The sequence below is a fragment of the Theropithecus gelada genome, chromosome 7a, assembly GCF_003255815.1.
Source record: "Theropithecus gelada isolate Dixy chromosome 7a, Tgel_1.0, whole genome shotgun sequence".
NCBI classification, from domain to species: Eukaryota; Metazoa; Chordata; class Mammalia; order Primates; family Cercopithecidae; genus Theropithecus; species Theropithecus gelada.
Window position 1 is genome coordinate 24,665,627 of NC_037674.1, and position 22,809 is coordinate 24,688,435.

The 22,809-nt window shown below is 38.9% G+C and overlaps 2 protein-coding genes across 9 annotated transcripts in view; one reads left to right on the forward strand and one right to left on the reverse strand.

Moving 5' to 3' along the window:
• Positions 1-14,239, forward strand: part of GALK2 (galactokinase 2) — a 174,862-nt gene extending 160,623 nt beyond the window's left edge. For 3 of the 7 annotated variants that reach the window (XM_025390821.1, XM_025390817.1, XM_025390822.1), the window contains 3 exons: positions 4,654-4,855; positions 12,401-12,579; positions 13,104-14,239. In XM_025390821.1, coding sequence (XP_025246606.1) covers positions 4,654-4,855; positions 12,401-12,579; positions 13,104-13,132 — 410 coding nt within the window. In that variant the 3' untranslated portion in view covers positions 13,133-14,239. Of the gene's footprint in view, positions 1-3,956; positions 4,003-4,653; positions 4,856-12,400; positions 12,978-13,103 lie in introns of those variants that run through there. The other 4 variants (XM_025390818.1, XM_025390816.1, XM_025390819.1 and 1 more) reach the window with 2 other exon arrangements.
• Positions 12,840-22,809, reverse strand: part of FAM227B (family with sequence similarity 227 member B) — a 279,192-nt gene continuing 269,222 nt past the window's right edge. For both annotated transcript variants that reach the window (XM_025390814.1, XM_025390815.1), the window contains 3 exons: positions 19,834-19,911; positions 16,211-16,280; positions 12,840-13,113 (listed from right to left, as the gene is read on the reverse strand). In XM_025390814.1, the coding sequence (XP_025246599.1) occupies positions 13,015-13,113; positions 16,211-16,280; positions 19,834-19,911 (247 nt within the window). In that variant the 3' untranslated portion in view covers positions 12,840-13,014. The remainder of the gene's footprint in view (positions 13,114-16,210; positions 16,281-19,833; positions 19,912-22,809) is intronic.

Below are 22,809 nucleotides of genomic sequence, written 5' to 3' on the forward strand. Positions count from 1 at the left end.
TGTGAAGGAATTAGACATTGGTGGGAGACAACCACAAACCAATGAACAAATGAACACACAGGAAAATATTGGATGGAGATAGGTGTTGGGAGCATAAAACAGAATGGAGAAAATGTGTCTGGTGGGGGCTACTCCAGATTGGAGTTGAGTCTCTTGAAAGCTGTGACATCTGAGTCTTGAACCACAAGAAGGAACCAGCCATGTGAAGATCATGGGGAAGAGCATTTCAGGACAACAAAACAGCTACTGCCACAGACCTATCGCAGGAGCCACGTGGTGTGCTGGAAGCACAGCTAGGAGGCCAGTCAGAAGGAATTTAGCCAATAGAATTTATTATACAAGTCAAAATTGCTAGCAACAAAATGAGATATGTATTTTGTAGTTTAAGTATATATGGCCATGAACATTTAGATTTCAGAATTTGTGCCGTGATTTCATGACTAAATTCAGTGATTATGTAAGATTCACATTGGAGAAAATCAGTGTTCTGAAGACTATGCAGTGCATCCCGCTTTGAAGCTTTGGATTTCTCATGACTAGGATAGGCCATTAATAATATTGGAGGAAAGTATCATCTAGTGTTATATTCTTAAATTGAATTTGCCTTGAAAGTAATCATGCATACAATGAACATAGTAAGAAACAGCTTCCTTCATCCTTTAATGTAATAATTGCTCCCAATGATTACAAGAGCTTATAGACAGCTGGAACATCCGGCTATCCTGTTAGCTGGACAAGGAAGAAAGCTGTTATGGATAAAGCTTCAGATTTTCTTGCATTTTTTGATATCTGTATAACAGAGACCTGATGAGTTGCCAATACGTAACAAGCCAGAACCCTGAATCCAGAGAGCATTTGTGACATTCAGCCAACACAGAACTGCTTTCCCACCCAAAGGGTGGTCTCCAAATCTGTTGTAGCTTTTGGCAGGATTTTTATTTCACAATTGAAAACAGATGCCCTTTCTGCCCTTTCCCTTGTTGTCTGAGTTACTACCATTCAGGAGATTGCAAGCCATGGCAATCTCTCATGCACCTTCAGAATGCCCAGCAAGAGTCCTCGTTAGACACTGGTATTCAGAAGTCCTACTGTGAAACACTTCCTGTGCCAGAAGAGAACAGATTCAGGAAGGTGCCAGGATTGTGAAGTTCCAGTAGTCTGGTGGGTGTCTTGTGAATGTTTTTTGTCAAAATCAAAGCACCAGTCCTGGGTTTAATAGAAAACATCTCTCTGGATAGTTTCTATTTTAAAATATTTAATCCTAAAAGAAAATATTTAATCCTAAAGAAGTATGTAATCCTAAAGGAAAACCAAAGTGTACTCTCCCTAATGGAATGTATTGAGTTTCATTATAGGATATGGCCCTAAAATATGCTTGGATAGGATATTGCAAATCCAGAGTATCAAAAATCACTAAACTACTAAATTCTTGATTGACTAAAAGAGACTTATTAGACATAACAACTGAATATAATGTGTGGAATTTGTTTGGATCTTGGTGTAAACCAATTGAAATTTGAACTGGTGGACAATTGGGAAAATTTAAATATGGACTCAATATGAGGCAATATTAAGGAACCACTGGTAATTTTGTTAGGTGTGATAATGATATAGTGGTTATCTAAGAAAATAAGAGTTATAAAGACAGTGCTGTGGAGGGGAAAAAATGAAACCTGAAACTTTAATAAGATTTATTGGTTCATTAGTAGAAATGTAAAAGTGCTTCCGTAAAAGTAATCATAGTTTAGGGGAGAGGAACCTAGAGGCAGACCCAGGAGGAGAGAGTCATGGAGAAAAGGAGATTTTGAAGGATGTTCAGTGTCCTTCAGTGAAGGGACAGTGCCAGCTCTAAATGGCTCTGCAAGGGAAGAGCCAGGGGATAAATCCTCCTCACTCTTTTCCCTCCCATCTGTTGCTGATCTTTTCCTGCTCTCAAATCTAGATGGCAGGGGACTCACTGGTGTAGTCTATACAGGTCAGCCTTTGGGGCTGATAGTAGGGTGGAAAAGGGCAGAGAGTAGAACTGGGGATGTAAACAAAAGCTACTAGTAACAGCATCTTTATAAAGTATAACAATATGGGCGGAATGTTGAAGGACAGATACTCTTGGAAGAAGCCCTTCATAGAATTATAAAATGTTAGGGCTGGAAGGATCCTGAGAAGTGACTCTCAACCTCATTTTAGAGGTGAGGAAATAGAGTATTATAAAGGTAGCAATTTGTATATAGCTAGTTGTCACAGAGCTGTTAAGAAATTACAGACTTTTTGATGTGAACAGACACTTCTCAAAAGAAGACATTTATGCGGCCAACAAACATGTGAAAAAAAGCTCATCATCACTGGTCATTAGAGAAATGCAAATCAAAACCACAATGAGATACCATCTCACACCAGTTAGAAAGGCAATTATTAAAAAATCAGGAAGCAACAGATGCTGGAGAGGATGTGGAGAAATAGGAACATTTTTACACTGTTGTTGGGAGTGTAAATTAGTTCAACCATTGTGGAAGACAGTGTGGCAGTTCCTCAAGGATCTTGAACTAGAAATACCATTTGACCCAGCAATCTCATTACTGGGTATATACCCAAAGGACTATACATCATTCTACTATAAAGACACATGCACATGTATGTTTATTGTGGCACTATTCACAATAGCAAAGACTTGGAACCAATCCAAATGTCCATCAATGATAAATTGGATAAAGAAAATGTGGCACATATACACCATGGAATACTATGCAGCCATAAAAAAGGATGAGTTCATGTCCTTTACAGGGACGTGGATGAAGCTGGAAACTATCATTCTCAGCAAACTAACACAGGAACAGAAAACCAAACACCACATGTTCTCACTCATAAGTAGGAGCTGAACAATGGACACATGGACACAGGGAGGGGAACATCACACACTGGGGCCTGTCGGTGGTTGGGAGGTATGGGAGGGATAGCATTAGGAGAAATACCTAATAGAGATGACGAGTTGATGGGTGCAGCAAACCATCATGGCATGTGTATATCTACAGTAAAATTAAAAATTAAGTAGTAATTAAAAATTAAAAATTAAATTAAGTAAAATTTAAAAAATAAATAAATTATAAACTTTTTGATTTTCAGCCCTGTCTCTTTCCCCTAGGCCTGGGAATTTTCATAAATATTCCAAAATTTTCCCAGACCCACCACACCAGCTAAGCCACTGTTCAATATGGGTGAAAATGGTAAGGAAGTCTAAGTTGTTATTCACAGGAATGTGTAAGCATTATAGACATAGCCATTGCAGTAGGCCATATTTCTGTAGCTGAAATTACAGATTCATTGTGGGTAATCTGGAAAATACATATATGTGTCAAAAGGAAAATAAAAGCACCCATAATGGACCACAGAGATAACTACTATTAACATTTTGGTGCTTTCCTATCAGTTTTTAAAATTAAAATGTACATAAATATATGTATGTGTGTATGGAAAATTAGTATCAGTTGTACATATAGTTTTGCAGGTTGTTTTTTCACTTAATAATGAATAATTTCCTATATATCAAATTGCCTTAGAATCTGAGTTTTGATAGCAGTAATATTTCAAAAATGAATATAGCATAATTTTTTAAAGTCCTCTGTTATTAGATACTTGAGTTGTTTCTTCTATGATAAATAATGCTGCAGTGTATATATATATATATATATATATATACACACACAAACACACACATATATAGGTACATATATAAATATTATATATCCCATATAAATAATTGTGTTTATCTGGGACATATATTATTTTTATTAAAAAATTGCCACTGTTAAGAATTTCCAGGGGTCCTTTCTATTGGGGCAGAGTGGAAAGAACATGGCTGTAGGGTCAGGCATCCCTGATCTGTTTGGCTTCCGCCACGTTCTGGATGTGTGACCTTAAGCATGTCACTTCACTCTATTGAGCCTCCTCCTTTCTGTTAACAGGGATCATACTGTACATCCCTCAGTGCTGTGATGAGAACTATACGAGGTAGTACTTTTTTTTTCGAGATGGAGTCTTGCTCTGTCACCCAGGTTGGAATGCAATGGCGTGATCTCGGCTTACTGCAACCTCTGCCTCCCAGGTTCAAGCAATTCTCCTGCCTCAGCCTCCCAAATAGCTGGGATTACAGGCACCCACCACCATGCCCAGGTAATTTTTGTATTTTTAGTAGAGACGGGTTTTCACCGTGTTGGTCAGGCTGGTCTTGAACTCCTGACTGCAGGTGATCCACCCACCTCGGCCTCCCAAAGTGCTGGGTTTACAGATGTGAGCTACCACACCTGGCCTACACAAAGTAGTACTTTCAAAGTGTCTGGCGTGTAGGGTGTACTCAATACATGTTACGTCTCTCTTCATTTGGGATGGATTAGATTGCACATAAGTGTATGCACATGTGTGTTGAGTGAAGTGAAGGAAATATCGTTACAAAATTTTATTCAGTATCAAGAAAAAAGTAAAACTGACTTGCAAATAGACACATTTCAATGGAAAGAATCCTTTCAGTGAAAGAGAGACCTATTACAGTTTAAGATATTGATAATGAAAACAGAAATGAAAGTCTTCAAAAGTGTATTTTTCTTTATACTGGGTTGTCCAGTAACTATTCCCAACCTCCCTCCCATCCCCTTCCTTCGTCAGTGCTTATCTTCAAACTCTATCAGCGGGCAAAGCATGTGTACAGCGAGGCTGCGCGAGTGCTCCAGTTTAAGAAGATATGTGAAGAAGCACCTGAAAACATGGTCCAGCTGCTGGGAGAGTTGATGAACCAGAGCCACATGAGCTGCCGGGACATGTATGAGTGCAGCTGCCCTGAGCTGGACCAGCTGGTGGACATCTGTCGGTGAGGCAGCCTGGTGGGGGCCAAGGGATGCCATCAAATAATATTGTTTAAATAAATGGAAAAAGACGCAACATTTTGTGGGGAATGAAGATTGTTCCCCACTTCCTATATGAGGGGTCTCCGATGATACAGAGCTAAACTTGTTCCCTTCTAAATGCCTGTAGGATGAAAGATTTGATACCTGGCTCCATGATTTTATGGGGCTCTGGGTTTGGAGTCGGTTTGGAGTCAGCTCTTTACATCATGGGAAAGACCTTTCCATCTTTGGATGATTAGGCCTTTCAGGATGGTAACTTTGCTCAGAGCTGGGCCCTGTTAACTTTCTCATGATATGTTTTATTATACTGCTGCTCTGCCAGAAACTCCTGTCCAGTGTCCTAGTTAAGTTTAGTAGTTCTACTCAGAAGAAGGGAGAAAACTGACAGAGGATCTCAAGCTTGATGGGAGTGTGTGGGGAGATTGCTGAAGGAATCACCCAGAAAGCCAGCATTTCCTGCTTTCCAGGTTAAGTTTAGGCATTTTGAGGAAATAAGGGCTGAAGAAAGCCTAGGTGATACATGGTTAATTGAGGCAGAAATGTAAGGAGGACAACTCTTTCACAAACCTAAACACAGCTTCCCTAAAATTGTGAAAGAATGGAGATAATAGAGTTAGTCGTCTTACCCAGGAAGGAGCTCAGTGACCCGGGGAGAACTGAAACTGGGAGAGCTCTCAAACGCTAGATGTTACTTCACTGTGAGAACACAATGCCACACTACAATTAGTAACAGAAATGTAATTAACCACTTGGCACTTGTGGCTTGCCTCAGTCATTGCCACACTCCCAGCCTGAGAAGTTTAAACCAAGTAACTCCAGTGATCACAAATGGCCTGGGTAACCCAACTTGTCAAAAGACTTGAACACAGCATTGATGAAGATCGCTCTGCTGACATGTTTGCTCACTGATTGCCAAAAGCCTTCCCCAGCTTGTTTCATTTTAAGTACCCTTTTCTGAAAATATCAAGGGCCTACTATATGGAAGGGACAAATATTGTTCAGTTCTGGAAATAAGAGGAAGTGGAATTATTTGTGCACAGATCAGGAAGAAATGTCTTTGCCTGGAAGGAAGTGGGGTGGTTTGAATCCCACCTGAAAAACTGCGGAAGGGCATTTGCCAGCTTCCTGGAATTCTCAAATGAACTTTCTCTTCCTAGAATGGTCAACCTGTACTTGTTCTCATGGAGCTTACCTTCTCGTGGTGAAAGAGAGAAATGACCATTAAAAATAATTTGAATGGTAGTGATAAGTGCTATGGAAAAAAGTGAGAAGGAGTAGAGACTACAGAGTTAGGTGGGTACTCTTTCTATGGAGTGGTTGAAGAAGGTCACTCTGAGGAAGAGATATTTGAGCAGAGACCTGAAGGAGGTGAATAAATGAGAACAGCAAGTGCACAGGCCCTGAGGTGGATACTTGGCTGTCAGATGTGAGGCTGAGCAAGCTCAGCATGGCAGAGGGCCAGGAAGGAAGGAGAGGTAGTAGATGAAGTAAGGGAGGAAGTGGGCAGCCATACCACATAGGCTGTGTAGGCCATTGGAAGGCTTCTGGCTTTGAGAAGAGAAAGGGGGCAATGGAAATGCTAGGCAATTCTATGCCAAATATGCTTGGAAGGAAGACTTTTTTGCTGTGTGGGTAAAAGAGAGAAATCAAGACGACTGGTGGGTTTTTGCCCTGAGAAACTTTCCTTGTGCCTCTAAAAGCCACATTTTTGAAAAGCACTCTTCACCATTGTGGGTTAGAGTTATCTTAGAGTACTATCAAATATTAGATCAGGAAGGGGTCTTAGAGATCCAAGAAGGCACTAAGAGATTAAATAATTTGAGTAAGTTTCACATAATGAGTTCATTGGAAAGCTTGGCTCCCAATCCAGTGATTTTCCCACACCTGCCTCTCCCCTTGGGTTATACTGAGATGTGATTACACTCAAATGTCAGTCATATATATGTGTGTGTATGTGTGTGTTTGTAACCTATTTTTATCTCCTAGCTTTGAAGCTTTATGATGGAGGCCTTTGTTGTCATAGTCTCCAGCCTTTGAACATTAAGCAAAGTCATGTTGAGCAGGAACGTAATGTGTAGAGTAGGATAAAAAGTGGGCTGGAAGCTAGGAATGTTGGATTCTGGCTCTCTTTTCATTCTGCGCTCTGTGAGTTGGAACTGTTGCTTCACTTTGTGATCTTCATTGGCTTTTTCTGTTCTAGCAGTCTCTAGATCTATACATTTAAAAAATATGGCTCTAATGGAAAAGTTTATGGCTATGTCTTACAGGGGTTTGGAAGAGTACCTCTTATTTATCTTTTCATTTTATTTGTTTTTGGAAAATCCTTTCTTAATGGCAGATAAAGTGTTTCATTTTCATTTGCTGTATTAATTTTCTGAGAAAAATTCAGCTCTGTGAAAAACTTAGGAGCTCCATCACTTTTTCATGATTGTTTTGTTTGGACAATTGCTAAGTATGAAAGTTATTTTCTACTTATTCCATAACTATAAAGGGTTCAACTTTTCCATATTGAAAGATTATCTTCTGGCTTATTGAAGATATTGGCCAGAATAGTTGTCTGGTCCTTAAAGCTTCTTAGACAATTAATTTTTTCTTTTCTGTCACTGTGACCAGCAGATAATATTCTTCAAATGTTTCAGTTGGTTGCAATTTACTGAAAGGTCCTAAGTGGCAGAGCAACCTCAGAGGAGGAGAGCCCCAGGGGAGTTAAGCTGATGCAGACATTGATGTCATTCCCTCCTTCAGTCGATACATATTTTCACATGGGTATCTGCGTACCATGTGAAATTGCAGTCTACTGTCCACTTTCAAAAGCTGTGACTTTCTCTTGTGAAGATGTCTGAGAAGCAATGAGGGAAGAAGGAGGGGTTCAGAAGAATGCAGAAATTAGTAGGAGTAAGATAAAGGATGGATAAAGGATGGTTAAAAAGGATGGGGAAGACAGATGGTGGAACAGTAGCAGGTAGTAACATGGGGAAAGGTTCAAATAAATGAACAGTGGAGCTACTCATAAGCCCTAGTTCTTTCTGAAACCGTGTGACTGTCTCACTGGGTCAGGCAGAAAAGGTGTTGGACATACTGGAAAAGGTCCTGGCAAGGCCTGGTGTGAGCCACTGGTGCCACAGACACAACCTCTGGCAAAGTACTGCTTTATTTAAAAACCACCACCACCCCCACAATTCCCTGCCACCATTAAAAATGTTAACATCAGTAGGGAAGGTATGACTAAGACTGGGCAGCCTGAGCAGGTTGCTTGTCTTCCCCAAATGAGGGAAGAGTAGGGAAGCTGAAATGGGTTCAAGGAGGAGCACTGCCAAATATAATCTTTACATCACCCTCCCTGGTTCATTTATGGCACTTCAAAATTCCTTTAGTGTTTCCGAAGGGTTTCTTGGAAACTATTTGTATGAAAAGACAACTAATTGAATGAGTAGATTAAGGACTTCAATACCTAGAATACCTAAGGTGCTATACACAAGCAGAAAATCTTAGAGTGATCTGAACTAGACTGAATTAAAAAGGCATCTCCTAGTTAGCATATAGGACAATGTATAGAACAACTTTGTGACTCAAGTGGGGAGAAGGGGGCTTGGGAAAGAGCACCATTGCTAGCTCTCTTTTTTGGTTGAACCTTTTCCTGCTCTTCAAGAGAAAATCAGTTTAGAATGTAAAGAAAGGAGCAGGGAGGAGGAAAGAAACTATACTTAAGGAGTGGGGCTTTTTTTTTTTTAATTAAATTAATGTTAGAACTTAAATTATATGAAACAAAGTATAATAATGAAGGAAAAAGATAATGTTTGCTGAATTATAAAATATCTTTTGTAACCAAACAAAATGTTAACAGAAAGAAATGACTAAATTTTAAGTAGAATTTACTGGAGAACACAAAACAGTTTTGAAACCAAGTCAGTTATATGTGAGACAGCTCATTCACTATTGGTTCCCTAGTTTTACTTAAGACAAAATAGTTAATGCCTTTTATTTTCATTTTGACACTTGTTGAAATTAGAGAGGATTAATTGCTGCATTATTGCCCAAGCTATTAAGGGAGATGAATGACAAATTTTAGTGGATTAACTATGATTACAAAAGTTAATTTACTTTGTCTTCCTCAGAAGTCTTTCTGCAATGGATTCCATGGTAAGGCTGCTCAGCCTCTCGCACCCTTTCTTTGACAAGGTCATAGTGGGGAAGAATGAAGTGCAAATCCATTGTTACATGCTCTTTCTCCATGACCTTAAGTGCTAATCTGCATACCCTGTCAAAAAAAAAAAAAAAAAAAAAAAAGAGGGAACCAGCCATTTCAGCTCCCCTTAGGGCTTTACTTCTCTTCGGGCCTCTTTGACTTATGAATATATATGCCATTTGCAGGACCCAAACCCACTGCTCTTCAATGGCCTTTAAGTGGCTTACATTTCTAAAGTAGACTTGCGGGCATATTTTCTTATCCTTTCTCATTTGAACACTGAAGGCTGTGGTTTCTTGACTCTAAAGCAATTTGAAGGTACAGTGTCTAACCTGGCTATAGAAATCATAGAAACTGCTAGAAGGTCCCTTACCTGTGATTCTTGCCATTTCCAGAGAGCAGAAGCTAGAAGTCTTCCCAAGTAAAAAAATACACTGCTGACTGCTTATATTACATATAATTTTTAAAAATATTTTAAGGGAAATATTGTAGTCCAGCAGCCATTTATTAGAACCTATGAAATTCCTAGAATTGTGCTGGGCTAGGTTCAGAGAGATAGATGTGACCTGTTCCTAAATTCAAGATTTCCCGAAATAATTTATTTCATATCCATTTGTATAATATATATTTACTTATTTAGAAAGAAATGACACAGAATTTAAATACAAGGCATAATTTCTTACCTTCTGTCTTTCTCAAGTGTGTAGTGCAGTTGGGTCTCTCTGGATCTCCTCCCCACCCTCTCCATTGCTTTGTATCTTGCAACTTCGCACTTTATGATCGAATAAGTTCACTTAAAAGTAGGAAATTTGACTTTGGCTATATTGGGTGCCTGGACAGTTAATTCTGTGAATATACAAGGATCAAAGAGAACATTCCTCATCATCTCCATCCCTCATCTGCCCTAGCCTTTGCCATCATGCTTTATAAAGCAGAGGCTGCCTTTGTTGCTTTAACACACCCTTCCACATTATTCCCAATCCAGTCATCACAGTTATCAAAGTGGGATCTGAGGGATTTTAGGGTTTTGGGTTCTATAATTCTTGTATTGCCTCTCTGATGTGCAATAGCTTGGAAGATAAATCTTTAATGTTTTCTTGTTCTTCCAGAAAAAGGCACAAACATGAAAAGTTCACTAAACACCCTTGGTTCACTTACTTTTCTTTCTTTATTTAAAGTGTATAGTGGTCTCCTAACTTTTGGTCTTCTCAGAATTTCTATGGCATATGCCAAAGGGCCTATTAAGTACTAGCAGGGAACACTGCAGACAGACCTTTCTGCTTTGTAAGTGTATGTAGCTTGGCAGGCTGCTGACCAGCTGCTGGGGCAGCCCTGACTTGTGATCAGATGTGCCACTGACTCGAGGGCAGAAGGCTATTTATAATAGCACTTACCATTCTTGATTTGGGAAATTTGAGCCCTGGTGATTTCAAACCATGTGATGGATGCAGTTCAGTCCATTTTCATCTGTAGCAGGCAGGGTGGTGACAGAGCAGCTCTGGAGACTCAGTATTGAATATCTTGACCTACAAAGACTTCCAGCTTCTGCTCCCTGGAAACTGGTTAAAGTCTCAGGAAAATAGACCTCGGGCCCAATTCCTATAGGTTTTACAGCCAGATTAGAAACAATACTCTCAGTTTGCTTTAGGTTCAATTTTGAAAAACCACAGCTTTCAAAAACTGTTCAAATGAGAAAGTATAATAAAATATGCCTTTTAGAAGTTGGACTGAGGACCCTTAAAGACTTGATAACTTGAATGCAGCAAAATGGCATATTTTGGATCTTAGAAAATCAAATAAGAAGGTAGACCATGTCATGGCTGGCTTTAATGCCCATATTTTAGCGTCTTCCAGAGACACTTGAGTGACACCTTAGTTTTCCACAGTAAGAGTTTGATGTGACTGCATATGGCAACCATTTTTTTTAAATCCAACAAACTGCAAACAGGCTCTTTGCCAACCTAGGAATTTAGAATAATCCAAGGATCCCAAGGTCAGAGAAATTTTTTAGCCTGGATGATGGGATTTCAGGCTTAGTTCAGCTACTGGGCCATAAGCTGAATGTTTAAGGGATAGGAGAAGATCAGTGATGTTCATTTGTTTGTAAGCATTTTTTTCTTTCTTAAATACCTATTTTCATTTGAAAAGCATATTTTAATATATATAATAAAGCAGGTGATAAAAATAAATCAACTGAGAAGAATCATTGATGGGAAAATCAATTACTGACATGCAGTAATTCTGATGTTCTAGGGTAGAGGTAGTATTCTTATTGATATGTCCAGGAAGTAAAGTATCTCATTTAGATTGAAAAAAAGAGACAAAATTGTACTAAATTAATCATAGAGCCTTTAATCCACTAATAATTTGGAGTGGATTTTATTAAGAAGAATTAATTATAAGTACATGTTAACTTTCTTGTCAGGATAAATTGCATCTTTTAAAGCTAAGTGATCTGTGTACATTGTGATAGGGCCTTTCACTTTGGTTAAAATCTTAGGTTTGAAACTGTGCCTGGTTTACAGTAACTAAAATTAACTCGTACTGTGTGGTCCTTTATATAGTTGTTGCCATCCCAATCAGATACATCTCATCTGATGTCAAATTCTGAGTCCAGTAATCAGACCAGCTCCATTAGGCACAGGGAAGGTGGTGTGGAACTCTAGGGACTGCCATCCTCTTTGTGGAAAGGTTTGCTTAATTTTCCATTAGAGAGTCAGCCAATCACCCACCCAACCTGGAGTTTAATAACAAGCTTTTTGTTGATAAGTTTATTCAGTGAACTAGGCTATCTGTTCTAGGGGACTGATTCTTCTTTGTGAAATAGCCTGGACTTAAGAATGCAGCTGAAATAGCCACTGGGGAAACCTTGTAGAAGACTGTACATTTTAAATTTTGATTTGCCCTCATTTGGAGTGACCTTCTGATTCAGGGTTGCCTACATTTCTTTTACCATTGCCTGTTTTATTTTAACACCTCCTTCCTGATTTACCTGTAAGCTTGCTATACAACTCTTCAAGTGGCTACTGTATGGAATCAGTATTACAGTGGGTTATTTGCTAGTCATGAAATGGGAGGAGTACTGTTGACTTACTACTTGGAGTCAAAACCAGGGACTAGATTTAGATACAATGAAAAAATTCCAAATCACTCTCTGAAACAGTATAAATGTCTTAATGTCCTAAAATGTTTGATGACACCTAAAAACCCCTCATGTATTTTCTTCTTAGAACTTAGATAGGCTATGTGTTCTACAAACATCAAGCAAATCAGTTGCATTTTCATTTACAGGTTCTAATATTTTTTTTTCTCATTGTTTTAGGAAGTTGGGGGCTCAAGGGTCACGACTTACTGGAGCAGGATGGGGAGGCTGCGCAGTATCAATAGTACCTGCGGACAAGCTGCCCGGCTTCCTAGCCAATGTGCACAAAGCTTATTACCAGAGGAGTGATGGAAGCTTAGCACCAGAGAAGCAGAATTTGTTTGCTACCAAACCTGGAGGCGGGGCTTTGGTTTTCCTTGAGGCCTGAAAAAATGTAAAAAATCTCAGAGAAACTATTTAGGACACTTAGGAATTGGCAGGACTTTCTATGCCACAGTAAATTAATCTTCTTTCTGTTTTGTATTATGATGAATGGTTGCTATTATATCAAGATATATTTTCAAAGAAATGATTGAAAGCTCTCTATGCTTCATAATGATTATTTTTCCATCTTAAAATATGGTTTTACTATTGAGTCAAGATCATGCTTGGACAGATCTTTTAAGAATAATTTACTGAGATTTATTCATTTGAAGATTTTAAAGATGAATGGTAAAACACACTCTTAATACTGATTGCATGAATTGGACTTGAATTAAATATATTGTTAAAATTAAACTGATACCATTGAATTGTACGCATTATTCTTAAATAGAGTTCATTTCCGGTTTCTCTTAGTACTCTTCTTCCTCAAAGTTGTAGTTCTCTGTTGATGATGATGATGATGACGACAGTGATGCCACACATTCTCTCTCAATTTCAGCTTCAGAACGCTATGAAAATAATACATGATTAAAGTTTCACAGATTTTCTTGGACATTGTATAATTGAATGTGAGATTTCTCCAATTATCAAGAGAGTAAGGATTTTTTTTTTTTTTTTTTCTGACAAAAGGAGGATATGGGAAGAAAATTCAGACTCATTTGAATATTTTTAAACCATGTGATATCATTGAAATAACCACTTTCAATTCTTTTGGCCCTGAGCTATCTCCATTACTTAACAGAAAAACTTAGATAAAAAACACTTTAAGTCTCTTCTATTCACATTGAAATAAAGAATTATCTAGATGATAATTCAGATAATTCAGTTTGTTCATAGAACTTACTTTCTTATCACTCTTTTTCTACTACTTTTTCTCAAATACCTCTCTAATTCAAGAGCCACTTCCAAGAAATCCCACACATTCCTTATATCCCTTCTTTGTTTATCTAGAAAAGCTTGTTTGTATATATGCACCCCAGTATAAAGCAGGTATGCAAGTATGTGGGTGAAAGTGACTATGAAAAGACTTAATGAATTCTGGGATTTGTAATGGTATTGATGGGTACCTCTGTATGTACATCAAGAGTGGGCAGAAATGTTTGGCTAGTGATGGCAAATGACTGGCTTTCTCTCGTGGATGGACTATAGGAAGCACTTTCTGAATTACGTAATGATTTGGAGCAAAAAGTATTTTGCTGAAATACTCAGGTAATTGAGATAGCAGTGGTTTTATGTCATGAATTATCCAGAAATATCACAATTACTTATGATTCTGTGATTTCATTAGCTCATTAATGTTTAACTCACAGATTGGGCATCACCCTCTAGAATTTCAGTTTAAGGGAGGCCTGCGCAAAGCTGGTTTTATTTCTTAAAGGATAACAGTCATACATAGAATACTAGGAAAGCCGATATTTTATTTTAAAATAAACTTCTGATGCATTTTCATTCTTAGCAGAAAGGTAAATGCTTGAGAAAGCTTGAGTCAAATTTGTTAAAAGAATTTTGAGTTCTATAAACCCAAAAATCCAAAACCTGAATTTATTTAAATTTATAATCTTTTATTTTTTAATACTGTGCCATTTTCCACAAAGGATTTGTGGTTGGTATATAATTCTTTAGAGATACCTGGATCAGTGTAACAAAAAAAAAAAAAGGCGCTTGTCATTGCTTTGCTGTTCCATTTAAAATTTTCACTAGGTGATTTCTTCTTCACAAAAGGTGAGTAAAAATTTCCAGTGTGCACTATTCTTTGGGGGACACACATGGTCATCTAAGCGAGGGATCTATTCTATATGTGTTTTGATTTCTCTCTTGAAAAAAAGAACTATGTTTCAGTCTTACCATCACTGTGTGGTATTCTAGACATTATGAGAGATGCCGAACTTACCTGGAAGGGATAGGGCCGGGGCCATTAGAAGAAAGATCATGCAGTAAGTGGATTTTGAGCATGGCCCTAAAGGATGAGTAGAGTTTAAAAGCTGTGGAGTGCACACTGCAGATGAGCAAAGCCTATGGGTACAGGCCGACATGGTGCATGGAGGAGGCTCAGTGAGAGTGAAGGGTTTGCTTTGGTATGTAGTGAAGAACAAGATTGACTATGCTGGCTGGAGTTAGCTTTTGAAGAGTCAAATCCAGGCAGCATTTAGATCAGGGGTTACAGCCCAGCAGCCCACGGGCCACATCTGGTCTGCAGATGTATATAGTTTGACCCACAGAATGACTAAAAACTTGGGCTCCAAATCAGGAGACTGTACAAGCAGTATCAGATATTCTGGATTACTCAGAATCTGGATTACTGAGTGGTGGAATATCTGATACTACTTGTCCTACATTTCTGCAGGGCATCAATGAACTAGGGCTGAGATAGGAGCTGTCTTGTTAGATGAGGCACGGCTTTCCAGTGCGCTACAGTTTCCACAACTGCTTGTATAATAATTCCCCTGACACTCAAATCATTTACCACTTACCAGCTGGGGTCACTTGCCCTTTATCAGCACACTTGCACTGTTGTTTTCCTATTCTAATTAGGTATTTCTCTGTGCCCATGTCTCTATCAATAGCAGGGAAGATAGACCAAAAAAAAAAAAAAGAAGAATGAATATTTTCGTGTGTGGATGTAAAAAATAGTCTTTAGCTGGGAGTGGTGGCATGTGCCTGCTGTCCCAGCTACTTGGGAGGCTGAGACAGGAGGATCACTTGAGCTGAGGACCTCAAGGCTGCAGCACTGCACTCCAGCCTGGGTGACAGGTGACAGAGTGAGACCCTGTTTCAACAAAAAAATAAAAAGAATAGTCCTGTTTGCTTATTATACTGTCCTGTTTGTATATTATACAACACCCAGGTGTTTCACCACTTTCTCACTTTTCTGACCCATGTAGGAATTTGATTTGACCCATTTTTGACATTATACTAGCAGCCAATGGGATTGCTCTAGATTTTTGAGTGGAAGCCTTGACATGCTGAAAATAAAAGGCTCTCCTCTATTCCTGACCTCCAGTTGTCCAACCTTCAGACATATTGTACACTAGTCTCTATATGTTCTTGTCTGTTGGGAGGGAAGAGGCCCTTCAGACTTAACAAGACTGCCCATAGGTAAAGAGAAGCGAAAGAGAAGATGACGAGGAAAATCAGAAAGATGGAACAGGCTCCTTTCTTTCCTTTCTTTCTCATACTTGAGTCCTATTTAGAACCTTATGATATTCTGCCTTGTGTTTCCATTAATTGAGGGCAGGGTCCATCCATCTAACACAGCTGTTGGTACCCAATATGATTTTGTTGAATTATTAATGAAAAACAAAATACAGCTTCAAACATCAGTGATTATTAGTTTGTAATTCTAACTGCATTTGGAGCTTTTCAGTTACATAAACCGTTCCTGGTCAGAAGCTGGAAATGGGGAACGTGAACGTGAGTTGTCACTCAATATGTAAAACAGAGATTTTCTTACATGTGCATGTGGATGATTAAATGACAAGAATGTATCCTCTTCTGCCACTGTAATTTGGATAAGAATGCCACCATACATTCTTATGAAATATTGTCCAGTCTATATAAAAGAAGCTAGAGAGAGAATTCTCAATTATTTTCAGAAAGAAAACATACCAGTTCATGTAGAAACTTCTCAAAGTCCTGTTTCACTTCGTGAGGTTTCTTGGTAGCCTTTGCTTGGAGTCTAATAATGGAATAAAGAAAATCAGTAACCAAACTAATTGTCCTTATACTGACACCATCTAATAAGCAACATTTTTTAAGAATTTAATATACTGGGCATTTGCCCAGCACTTTACATATATTAATTCAATTACCCTTAAAACTTCTGAAGTAGGCACTACTATTATCCAATTTTATAAATGAGGAAACAGGCTTAGATAGGTTCGGACACCCACCCCCGCCGCATGTGCGTGCATGCACACACACACACACACAGCAGTCATACACCTAGCAAGGAGACAGTCTGAACCCAAGCATTGTGACTCAGGCCTTCAATTCCACCCACTGTGTGGTTCTCATCCCAGCAGTGGCACATCCTCTTCAGTTAGATGGTTCACATAGTATTGCTTTAACTGATTCCACTCATGAGGCTCTAGCCCAGACTTTAAGGAGTGACAGTGGGGAGAGAAGAGTAAAAGAGACTGGCGAGGGAGAGATACAGGGAAGAAAGAGAGGGAGATGGAAAAGGCCAGTGGGTAAGAGTGCTTACTAGACTGTAAGCTCATTGTGAGCAGGGATCCAGGAATCTCATCGTATCTATCACCAAGTATTCATTCAAGAAATATTTATGAAGGACTTGAATGGTTGAATTCAGGAAGCAGCAGGAACTTTTCCAGAGATCTAAGAATGAGGGGAGAAGCAATGGTAGCTAGGCAAGGAAGGATAGAAACTTGAGACAAGGAGAAACATTAGTAAAAGTAACACAGATGAGAGAAAGAGAAACGGAATAAAGGATATATAAGACTATTAATTTCACTGGCAATTTTCAAGTGACATACTTAAAAACTATTTTTCCATAAAATTGGCAGGAAGTAAAATTTTCTGCAAATCCCAAATACACGTTGCTGAAGCAGCCAGTTTAGATGAGCTATTTAACCCCTTGCCAGGCCTATCCGAGGTGTCTTCAGCATTTAGACCAGCGCACCCCGAAGGCAGAGTGGGATTACTTAGTCGGAGGTTCTCTTGCATTCGTGCTCTGTGACTGGCACATGCCCCCTCACTCATTCTCTCTCTGCTTGTTTTGTCTTCTCAAGCTGGGTTTCCTCCTCACTGATTGCTCTTTAGGCCTCACATTTTTCCTTCCATGCTTGTCTCAAATCTGGCTCTTACGGTGTCGATTCTCAGTAACACCTTCTTAGAATCTCCTTGAACTGCACAGTATCCTTAGAATCTGTCTCATCTCACTAAGTTAAAATCACTCCCTCTTCCAAGTCACTCTTCTAGTTTACAATCTCCCCTCTTAAAAAAAAATAACAGTTTTATTCAGATATATGTTACATACCATAAAATTGAACCATTAAAGTGTACAGTTCAGTGGTTTTAGTATATTCATGAAGTTTTATAACATTACTAATCCTCCCTCTTTCTGATTGCCTTTCCTCTCATGAATATCTCTTTTCAAGATTACAAATGGAAGCTCATACACTGTGCCTATAACTTTAACAAGCACATGGGATTTATATATCCGAATGCGTATTTTTCAACAATGTGCCATTGCATTAAACATATTTGAATACTTCTTGTGAGTTACTCTGAAAATTGTCCTACATTCCTCTGCATATTCTCAGTGGTGAAAACTCTTGTCCTGTGTGGATTTGATCTTTGGAAACTTGTAAGAGTCACCCGGAATGGAACCTTATAACAGGTGTTGTGAAGCAGAAAGCTAGGTGATAAAGTTGTTGGTGAAAAGTGAGATAAGATCCTAAAGTAGTGGGTTTAATTTTCTCATGTGACTGGAAAACTAGCTTTGTAAGTTCTAAAATCATATTTAGAAGTATGAAGTGTGACTGGCACAAAGTTACCGTCTCCCTAGGGGGCTTGTTTGAAGGGCTGGACTTGTCTGATACTTCTTATTCTGCACGTGCTTGCCGGTGTGTTGTAAGAAGTAGGTTAATCTCAATACTTTATAGTTTTTCTTCTTATGGTTTAATTTATAAAATAAACAAATGAGTCCCTTCATTGAGGAAAAATGTTTATATGCATAGGGGAAGAAGAGAAATAAAAAACTAGCCCAAGAGAGACCAGCTAAATCGGTTGTTTTTCTAGTTTACAACTTTCATAGGATGGGGCACGCTTATCGGTTTATTTTGAAAAGGACTTGAGCTTAAGTCCTATGGCTGGAGAGGAAAAAGTAGATGATGATAATGTTTAGCGATTAATTAAATGATCAGAGTAGATTATTTTGTGATTAAAGAAAGTTAAAATGTTACTCCAGATTAACTGTTAACTAGAAAACTTTTTTTTGCAGTTTTGTGGTTTTATGTAACATCTCTTCAATTAAAGATGATCTTAAGCACTACCAATTGAATAAGAGACAAACCTATCAAGCTCCTTGTCAATTCTTTCCTGCCGCCATTTTAGAAGTTTTAGTTCTTCATTAATTCTGAGCTTTTCCCTATAAAGTCAAAATTTGAAGTTAAATTTTAAAATAATGCAGGCATTACTAATTGGAAAAGAATAAATCAGCAATTTACTGATATACATGTGTTAATAAAAGCCCTCGACAAACCAATTCATTCCCTCCCTATGCACTATTTAGTGTAAAGAATCCCTCAGCACATTCCCTCTTACAAACATGTGCTGACGGTATCACCTACCATGCCTGAGGACAGCTGGACTCCACCTTCTGCTACCATGGGGGCCCTCTGGAAAGCTGTCCATCCCTGTTTTTCCCACTAAGTGCAGGAAGTCTAAGGGGTATGTGTGTGTGGACGTACACATGCATCTGTGGGTGGGTGGGCGGGAAAGAGGCAATGGGGACCCTTGGAAAACGGGGGTGCAGGCTTTTAGATCTGCCCACTGGATAGGACATAACTGGTGGTCCTCCATTTACCTCTCTTGGAGGTGCTCCTTGGACAGCAGGAGGCACCCAAAAGGGAGGATCATCTTTTCTCCCCCTAAAGGCAATGACATCTCAAGGCAGTAACTTTGATAGCATGGACAGAAGAAGTGGACCCTGCCAATTTGTTCTTGTAAAAATTGATGGATATTCTCTCATTAACCCATTCCTAGCTTCCTAGCACATAAGATTACCATGACTGACCACAAGCAATTATTTAAATTAAGTACAAATAACTGAAAATGTTCCCCCAAGAAAACATTTCAGGAAGGACTTTGCTTTCTTGATTTCCTTGCTTGACACCAGCCCAGCTGCCACCCCAGCTCCAGGGAATTCCTTCTCCTGCAGGGAACCTTTCTGCTGGTCTTCCAGGGCTTATCTTTGTAAATGGACGATACTCCAATCTCCATTCCCTGGAGCTCTTGCCTCTTCCTGTTGAGGTGCACCCCTCCAGTCACACCAAGCAAAGCTTCTTTCCTTTCTTCTGTCCCTCTCACTTGCCATGGTTCCATGGTTACAACATACACCCTTGACACTTACCTGAAAAGAATCTCTGAGTCTGTAAGATGCTCAGACATGACTCTCATGATTAACATAAGGAACTTAGTTTAGATGATTTCTCTGTTTCCAGCTATAAAAAAGTATTATATTTAACAATAGTATAGCATCAACTTACATCCTAAAATCCTTTTGGTTCCTTGCAAATTGTCTTTTTGCCTCCTTTATAACATCACGGTATGTTGGAGCAGGTAGTGTGCTAGGCTTATTATTAAGGAATGATTTTCAATTAGGAACATTTGGGAAGTAAATAGTACCCTTCACAGAGGGACCAAGGGGACTATGTGACTTCACTTTTCAGTAATGAAGAGTCTCAAGTATAAACATGAATATTATGTCCGGAGTTACACCCAGAGGACTGAAAGAAGGCAACACCACTTTAAACTTGTCCCATTATCTCAACCATAGCAACCACAGGGCACTATGATTTAATAGTTTCATAAATCCTGTAATTACCTTACCTTTTGTGTGTCTTTGTTTTAAAAGCAGCAACTTGTTAAATGTAAATACTAAAAATTACCAAAATATTAAAAATGTACCAAAATTCATTTTTTTCTTATTTATTTCTGAGACAGGTCTTGCTTTGTCACCCAGGCTGGAGTGTGGTAGCATGATCATAGTTCACTGTGGCCTCAAACTCCTGGGCTCAAAGGAATCCTCCTGCCTCAGCTTCCTAAGTACTTGTAGACGGGATCTGCTCTCTTGCCCAGACTGGTCTTGAACTTGAAACTCCTGGGCTCAAGCAATCTTCCTGCCTTGGCCTCCCAAAGTATTGGGATTACAGGCATGAGCCACAACACCCAGCTTTCATTTTCACATATACTGAGAACCTTAAAGACTCTCTATTTCTAAGAGGCTTTGGGGGTAACTGGCAGCATGTGTGGCTGCCTTAGCCTGGTTTCCGCTCTCTGCCCAGAAGAAAGGTGGTAATCAGAATGTCCAAGTATGCTGCTAAAGAAGCTGGGTTCCTCTGTCCTGTCTGTTTCTGGTACAGCCTGTGGATATGTCCTAACCTTGGCCTTAACCCATGCCTGATCTGGCAAAGCAGCCACTTCCCTTTTGAAGTGGCAATTGACCAGTATTGGCCAATATTAGCAAGGAGACAAGCTCCTCCGCTTGTGTTAAATGAAGACCTTAGCCTCGCTGTTAACACTAGGAGCTCTTAAACCTCTGCCATCACTAAGATATAGGGGATGAACTGTCCTCTTACAGCCCCGCTCCCATTGTGAAACTTCAGTATTACCTCTTTCTCTGAATGTAGTTTGCCCATTTTTAAAAAAACTTTATTTTCTGTTTCAAGGCTGTTGCTGATGCTCATTTTATTTATTTTTCACTAAGTATTTTATTCATTTATTTGAATAATTTATTTCTCACTTGGTACGTACTTTTTAAAAAATAGTTTCAACTTTTATTTTAGATTCAGGAGGTACATATGCAGGTTTGGTGCATGGGTATATTTCATGATGTTGAGGTTTGGGGTACGAATGATCCTGTCACCCATGTAGTGCGCATAGAACACGATAGTTTTTCAACACTTGCTCCCCTCCCTTCCCTTCTCTTATAGTATGCAGTGTCTACTGTTGACACCTTTATGTCCATGAGTACCCAATATTTAGCTCCCACTTATAGTGAGAACATGTGGTATTTGGTTTTCTGCTCCTGTATTATTTACTTAGGATAATGGCCTCCATCTGCATTCATGTTGCTGCAAAGGAAATGAGTTCGTCCTTTATTTATGAACATGTAGAATTCCACGGTGTATATGTATGACATTTTCTTTATCCAGTCTGCCGTTGGTGGGGATCTACGTTGATTCCATGTCTTTGCTATTGTGAATAGTGCTGCAATGAATATATGAGTACATGTGTCTTTTTGGTAGAATAATTTATTTTTCTTTTGAGTATAATGGGACTGCTGGGTTGAATGGTAGTTCTGTTTTAAGTTCTTTGAGAAATCTCCAACTACTTTTGACAGTGCCTGAACTAATTTACATTCCCACCAACAATGTATAAGCATTCCTTTTCTCTGCAGCCCATCAGCATCTGTTGTTTTTTGACTTTTTAATAATAGTCATCCTGACTGGAGTAAGATGATATCTCATTGTAGTTTTCATTTGCATTTCTCTGGCAATGAGTGATGCTAAGCATTTTTGCATATGTTTGTCGGACACTTGCATATCTTTGTTTGAAAAGTGCCTGTTCATATCATTTGCCCACTTTTCTTTTTTTTTTTTTTAGTATTATACTTTAAGTTCTGGGATACATGTGCAGAACATGTAGGTTTGCTACATAGGTATACACATGTCATGGTAGTTTGCTGCACCCATCAACCCATCATCTACATTAGGTATTTCTCCTAATGCTATGTCTCCCATAGCCCCACTCCCCTGACAGGCCCTGGTGTGTGATGTTCCCCTCCCTGTGTCCATGTGTTCTCATTGTTCACCTCCCACTTATGAGTGAGAACATGTGGTGTTTGGTTTTTCTGTTCTTGTGTTAGTTTGCTGAGAATGATGGTTTCCAGCTTCATCCATGTCCCTGCAAAGAACATGAACTCATCTTTTTTATGGCTGCATAGTATTCCATGGCATATATGTGCCACATTTTCTTTATCCAGTCAATCATTGATGGGCATTTGAGTTGGTTCCAAGTCTTTGCTATTGTGAACAGTGCTGCAATAAACATACGTATGCATGTGTCTTTATAGTAGAATGATTTCGAATCCTTTGGGTATAGACCCAGTAATGGGATTGCTGGGTCAAATGGCATTTCTAGTTCTAGATCCTTGAGGAATTGCCACATTGTCTTCCATAATGGTCGAACTAATTTACACTCCCAACAACAGTGTAAAAGTGTTCCTATTTCTCCACATCCTCTCCAGCATCTGTTGTTTCCTGACTTTTTGATGATCACTATTCTAACTGGTGTGAGATGGTATCTCATTGTAGTTTTGATTTGCATTTCTCTAATGACCAGTGATGATGAGCTTTTTTTCATATGTTTGTTGGCTGCATAAATGTCTTCTTTTGAGAAGTGTCTGTTCTTATCTTTTGCCCACTTTTTCATGGGGCTGTTTTCTTCTTGTAAATTTGTTT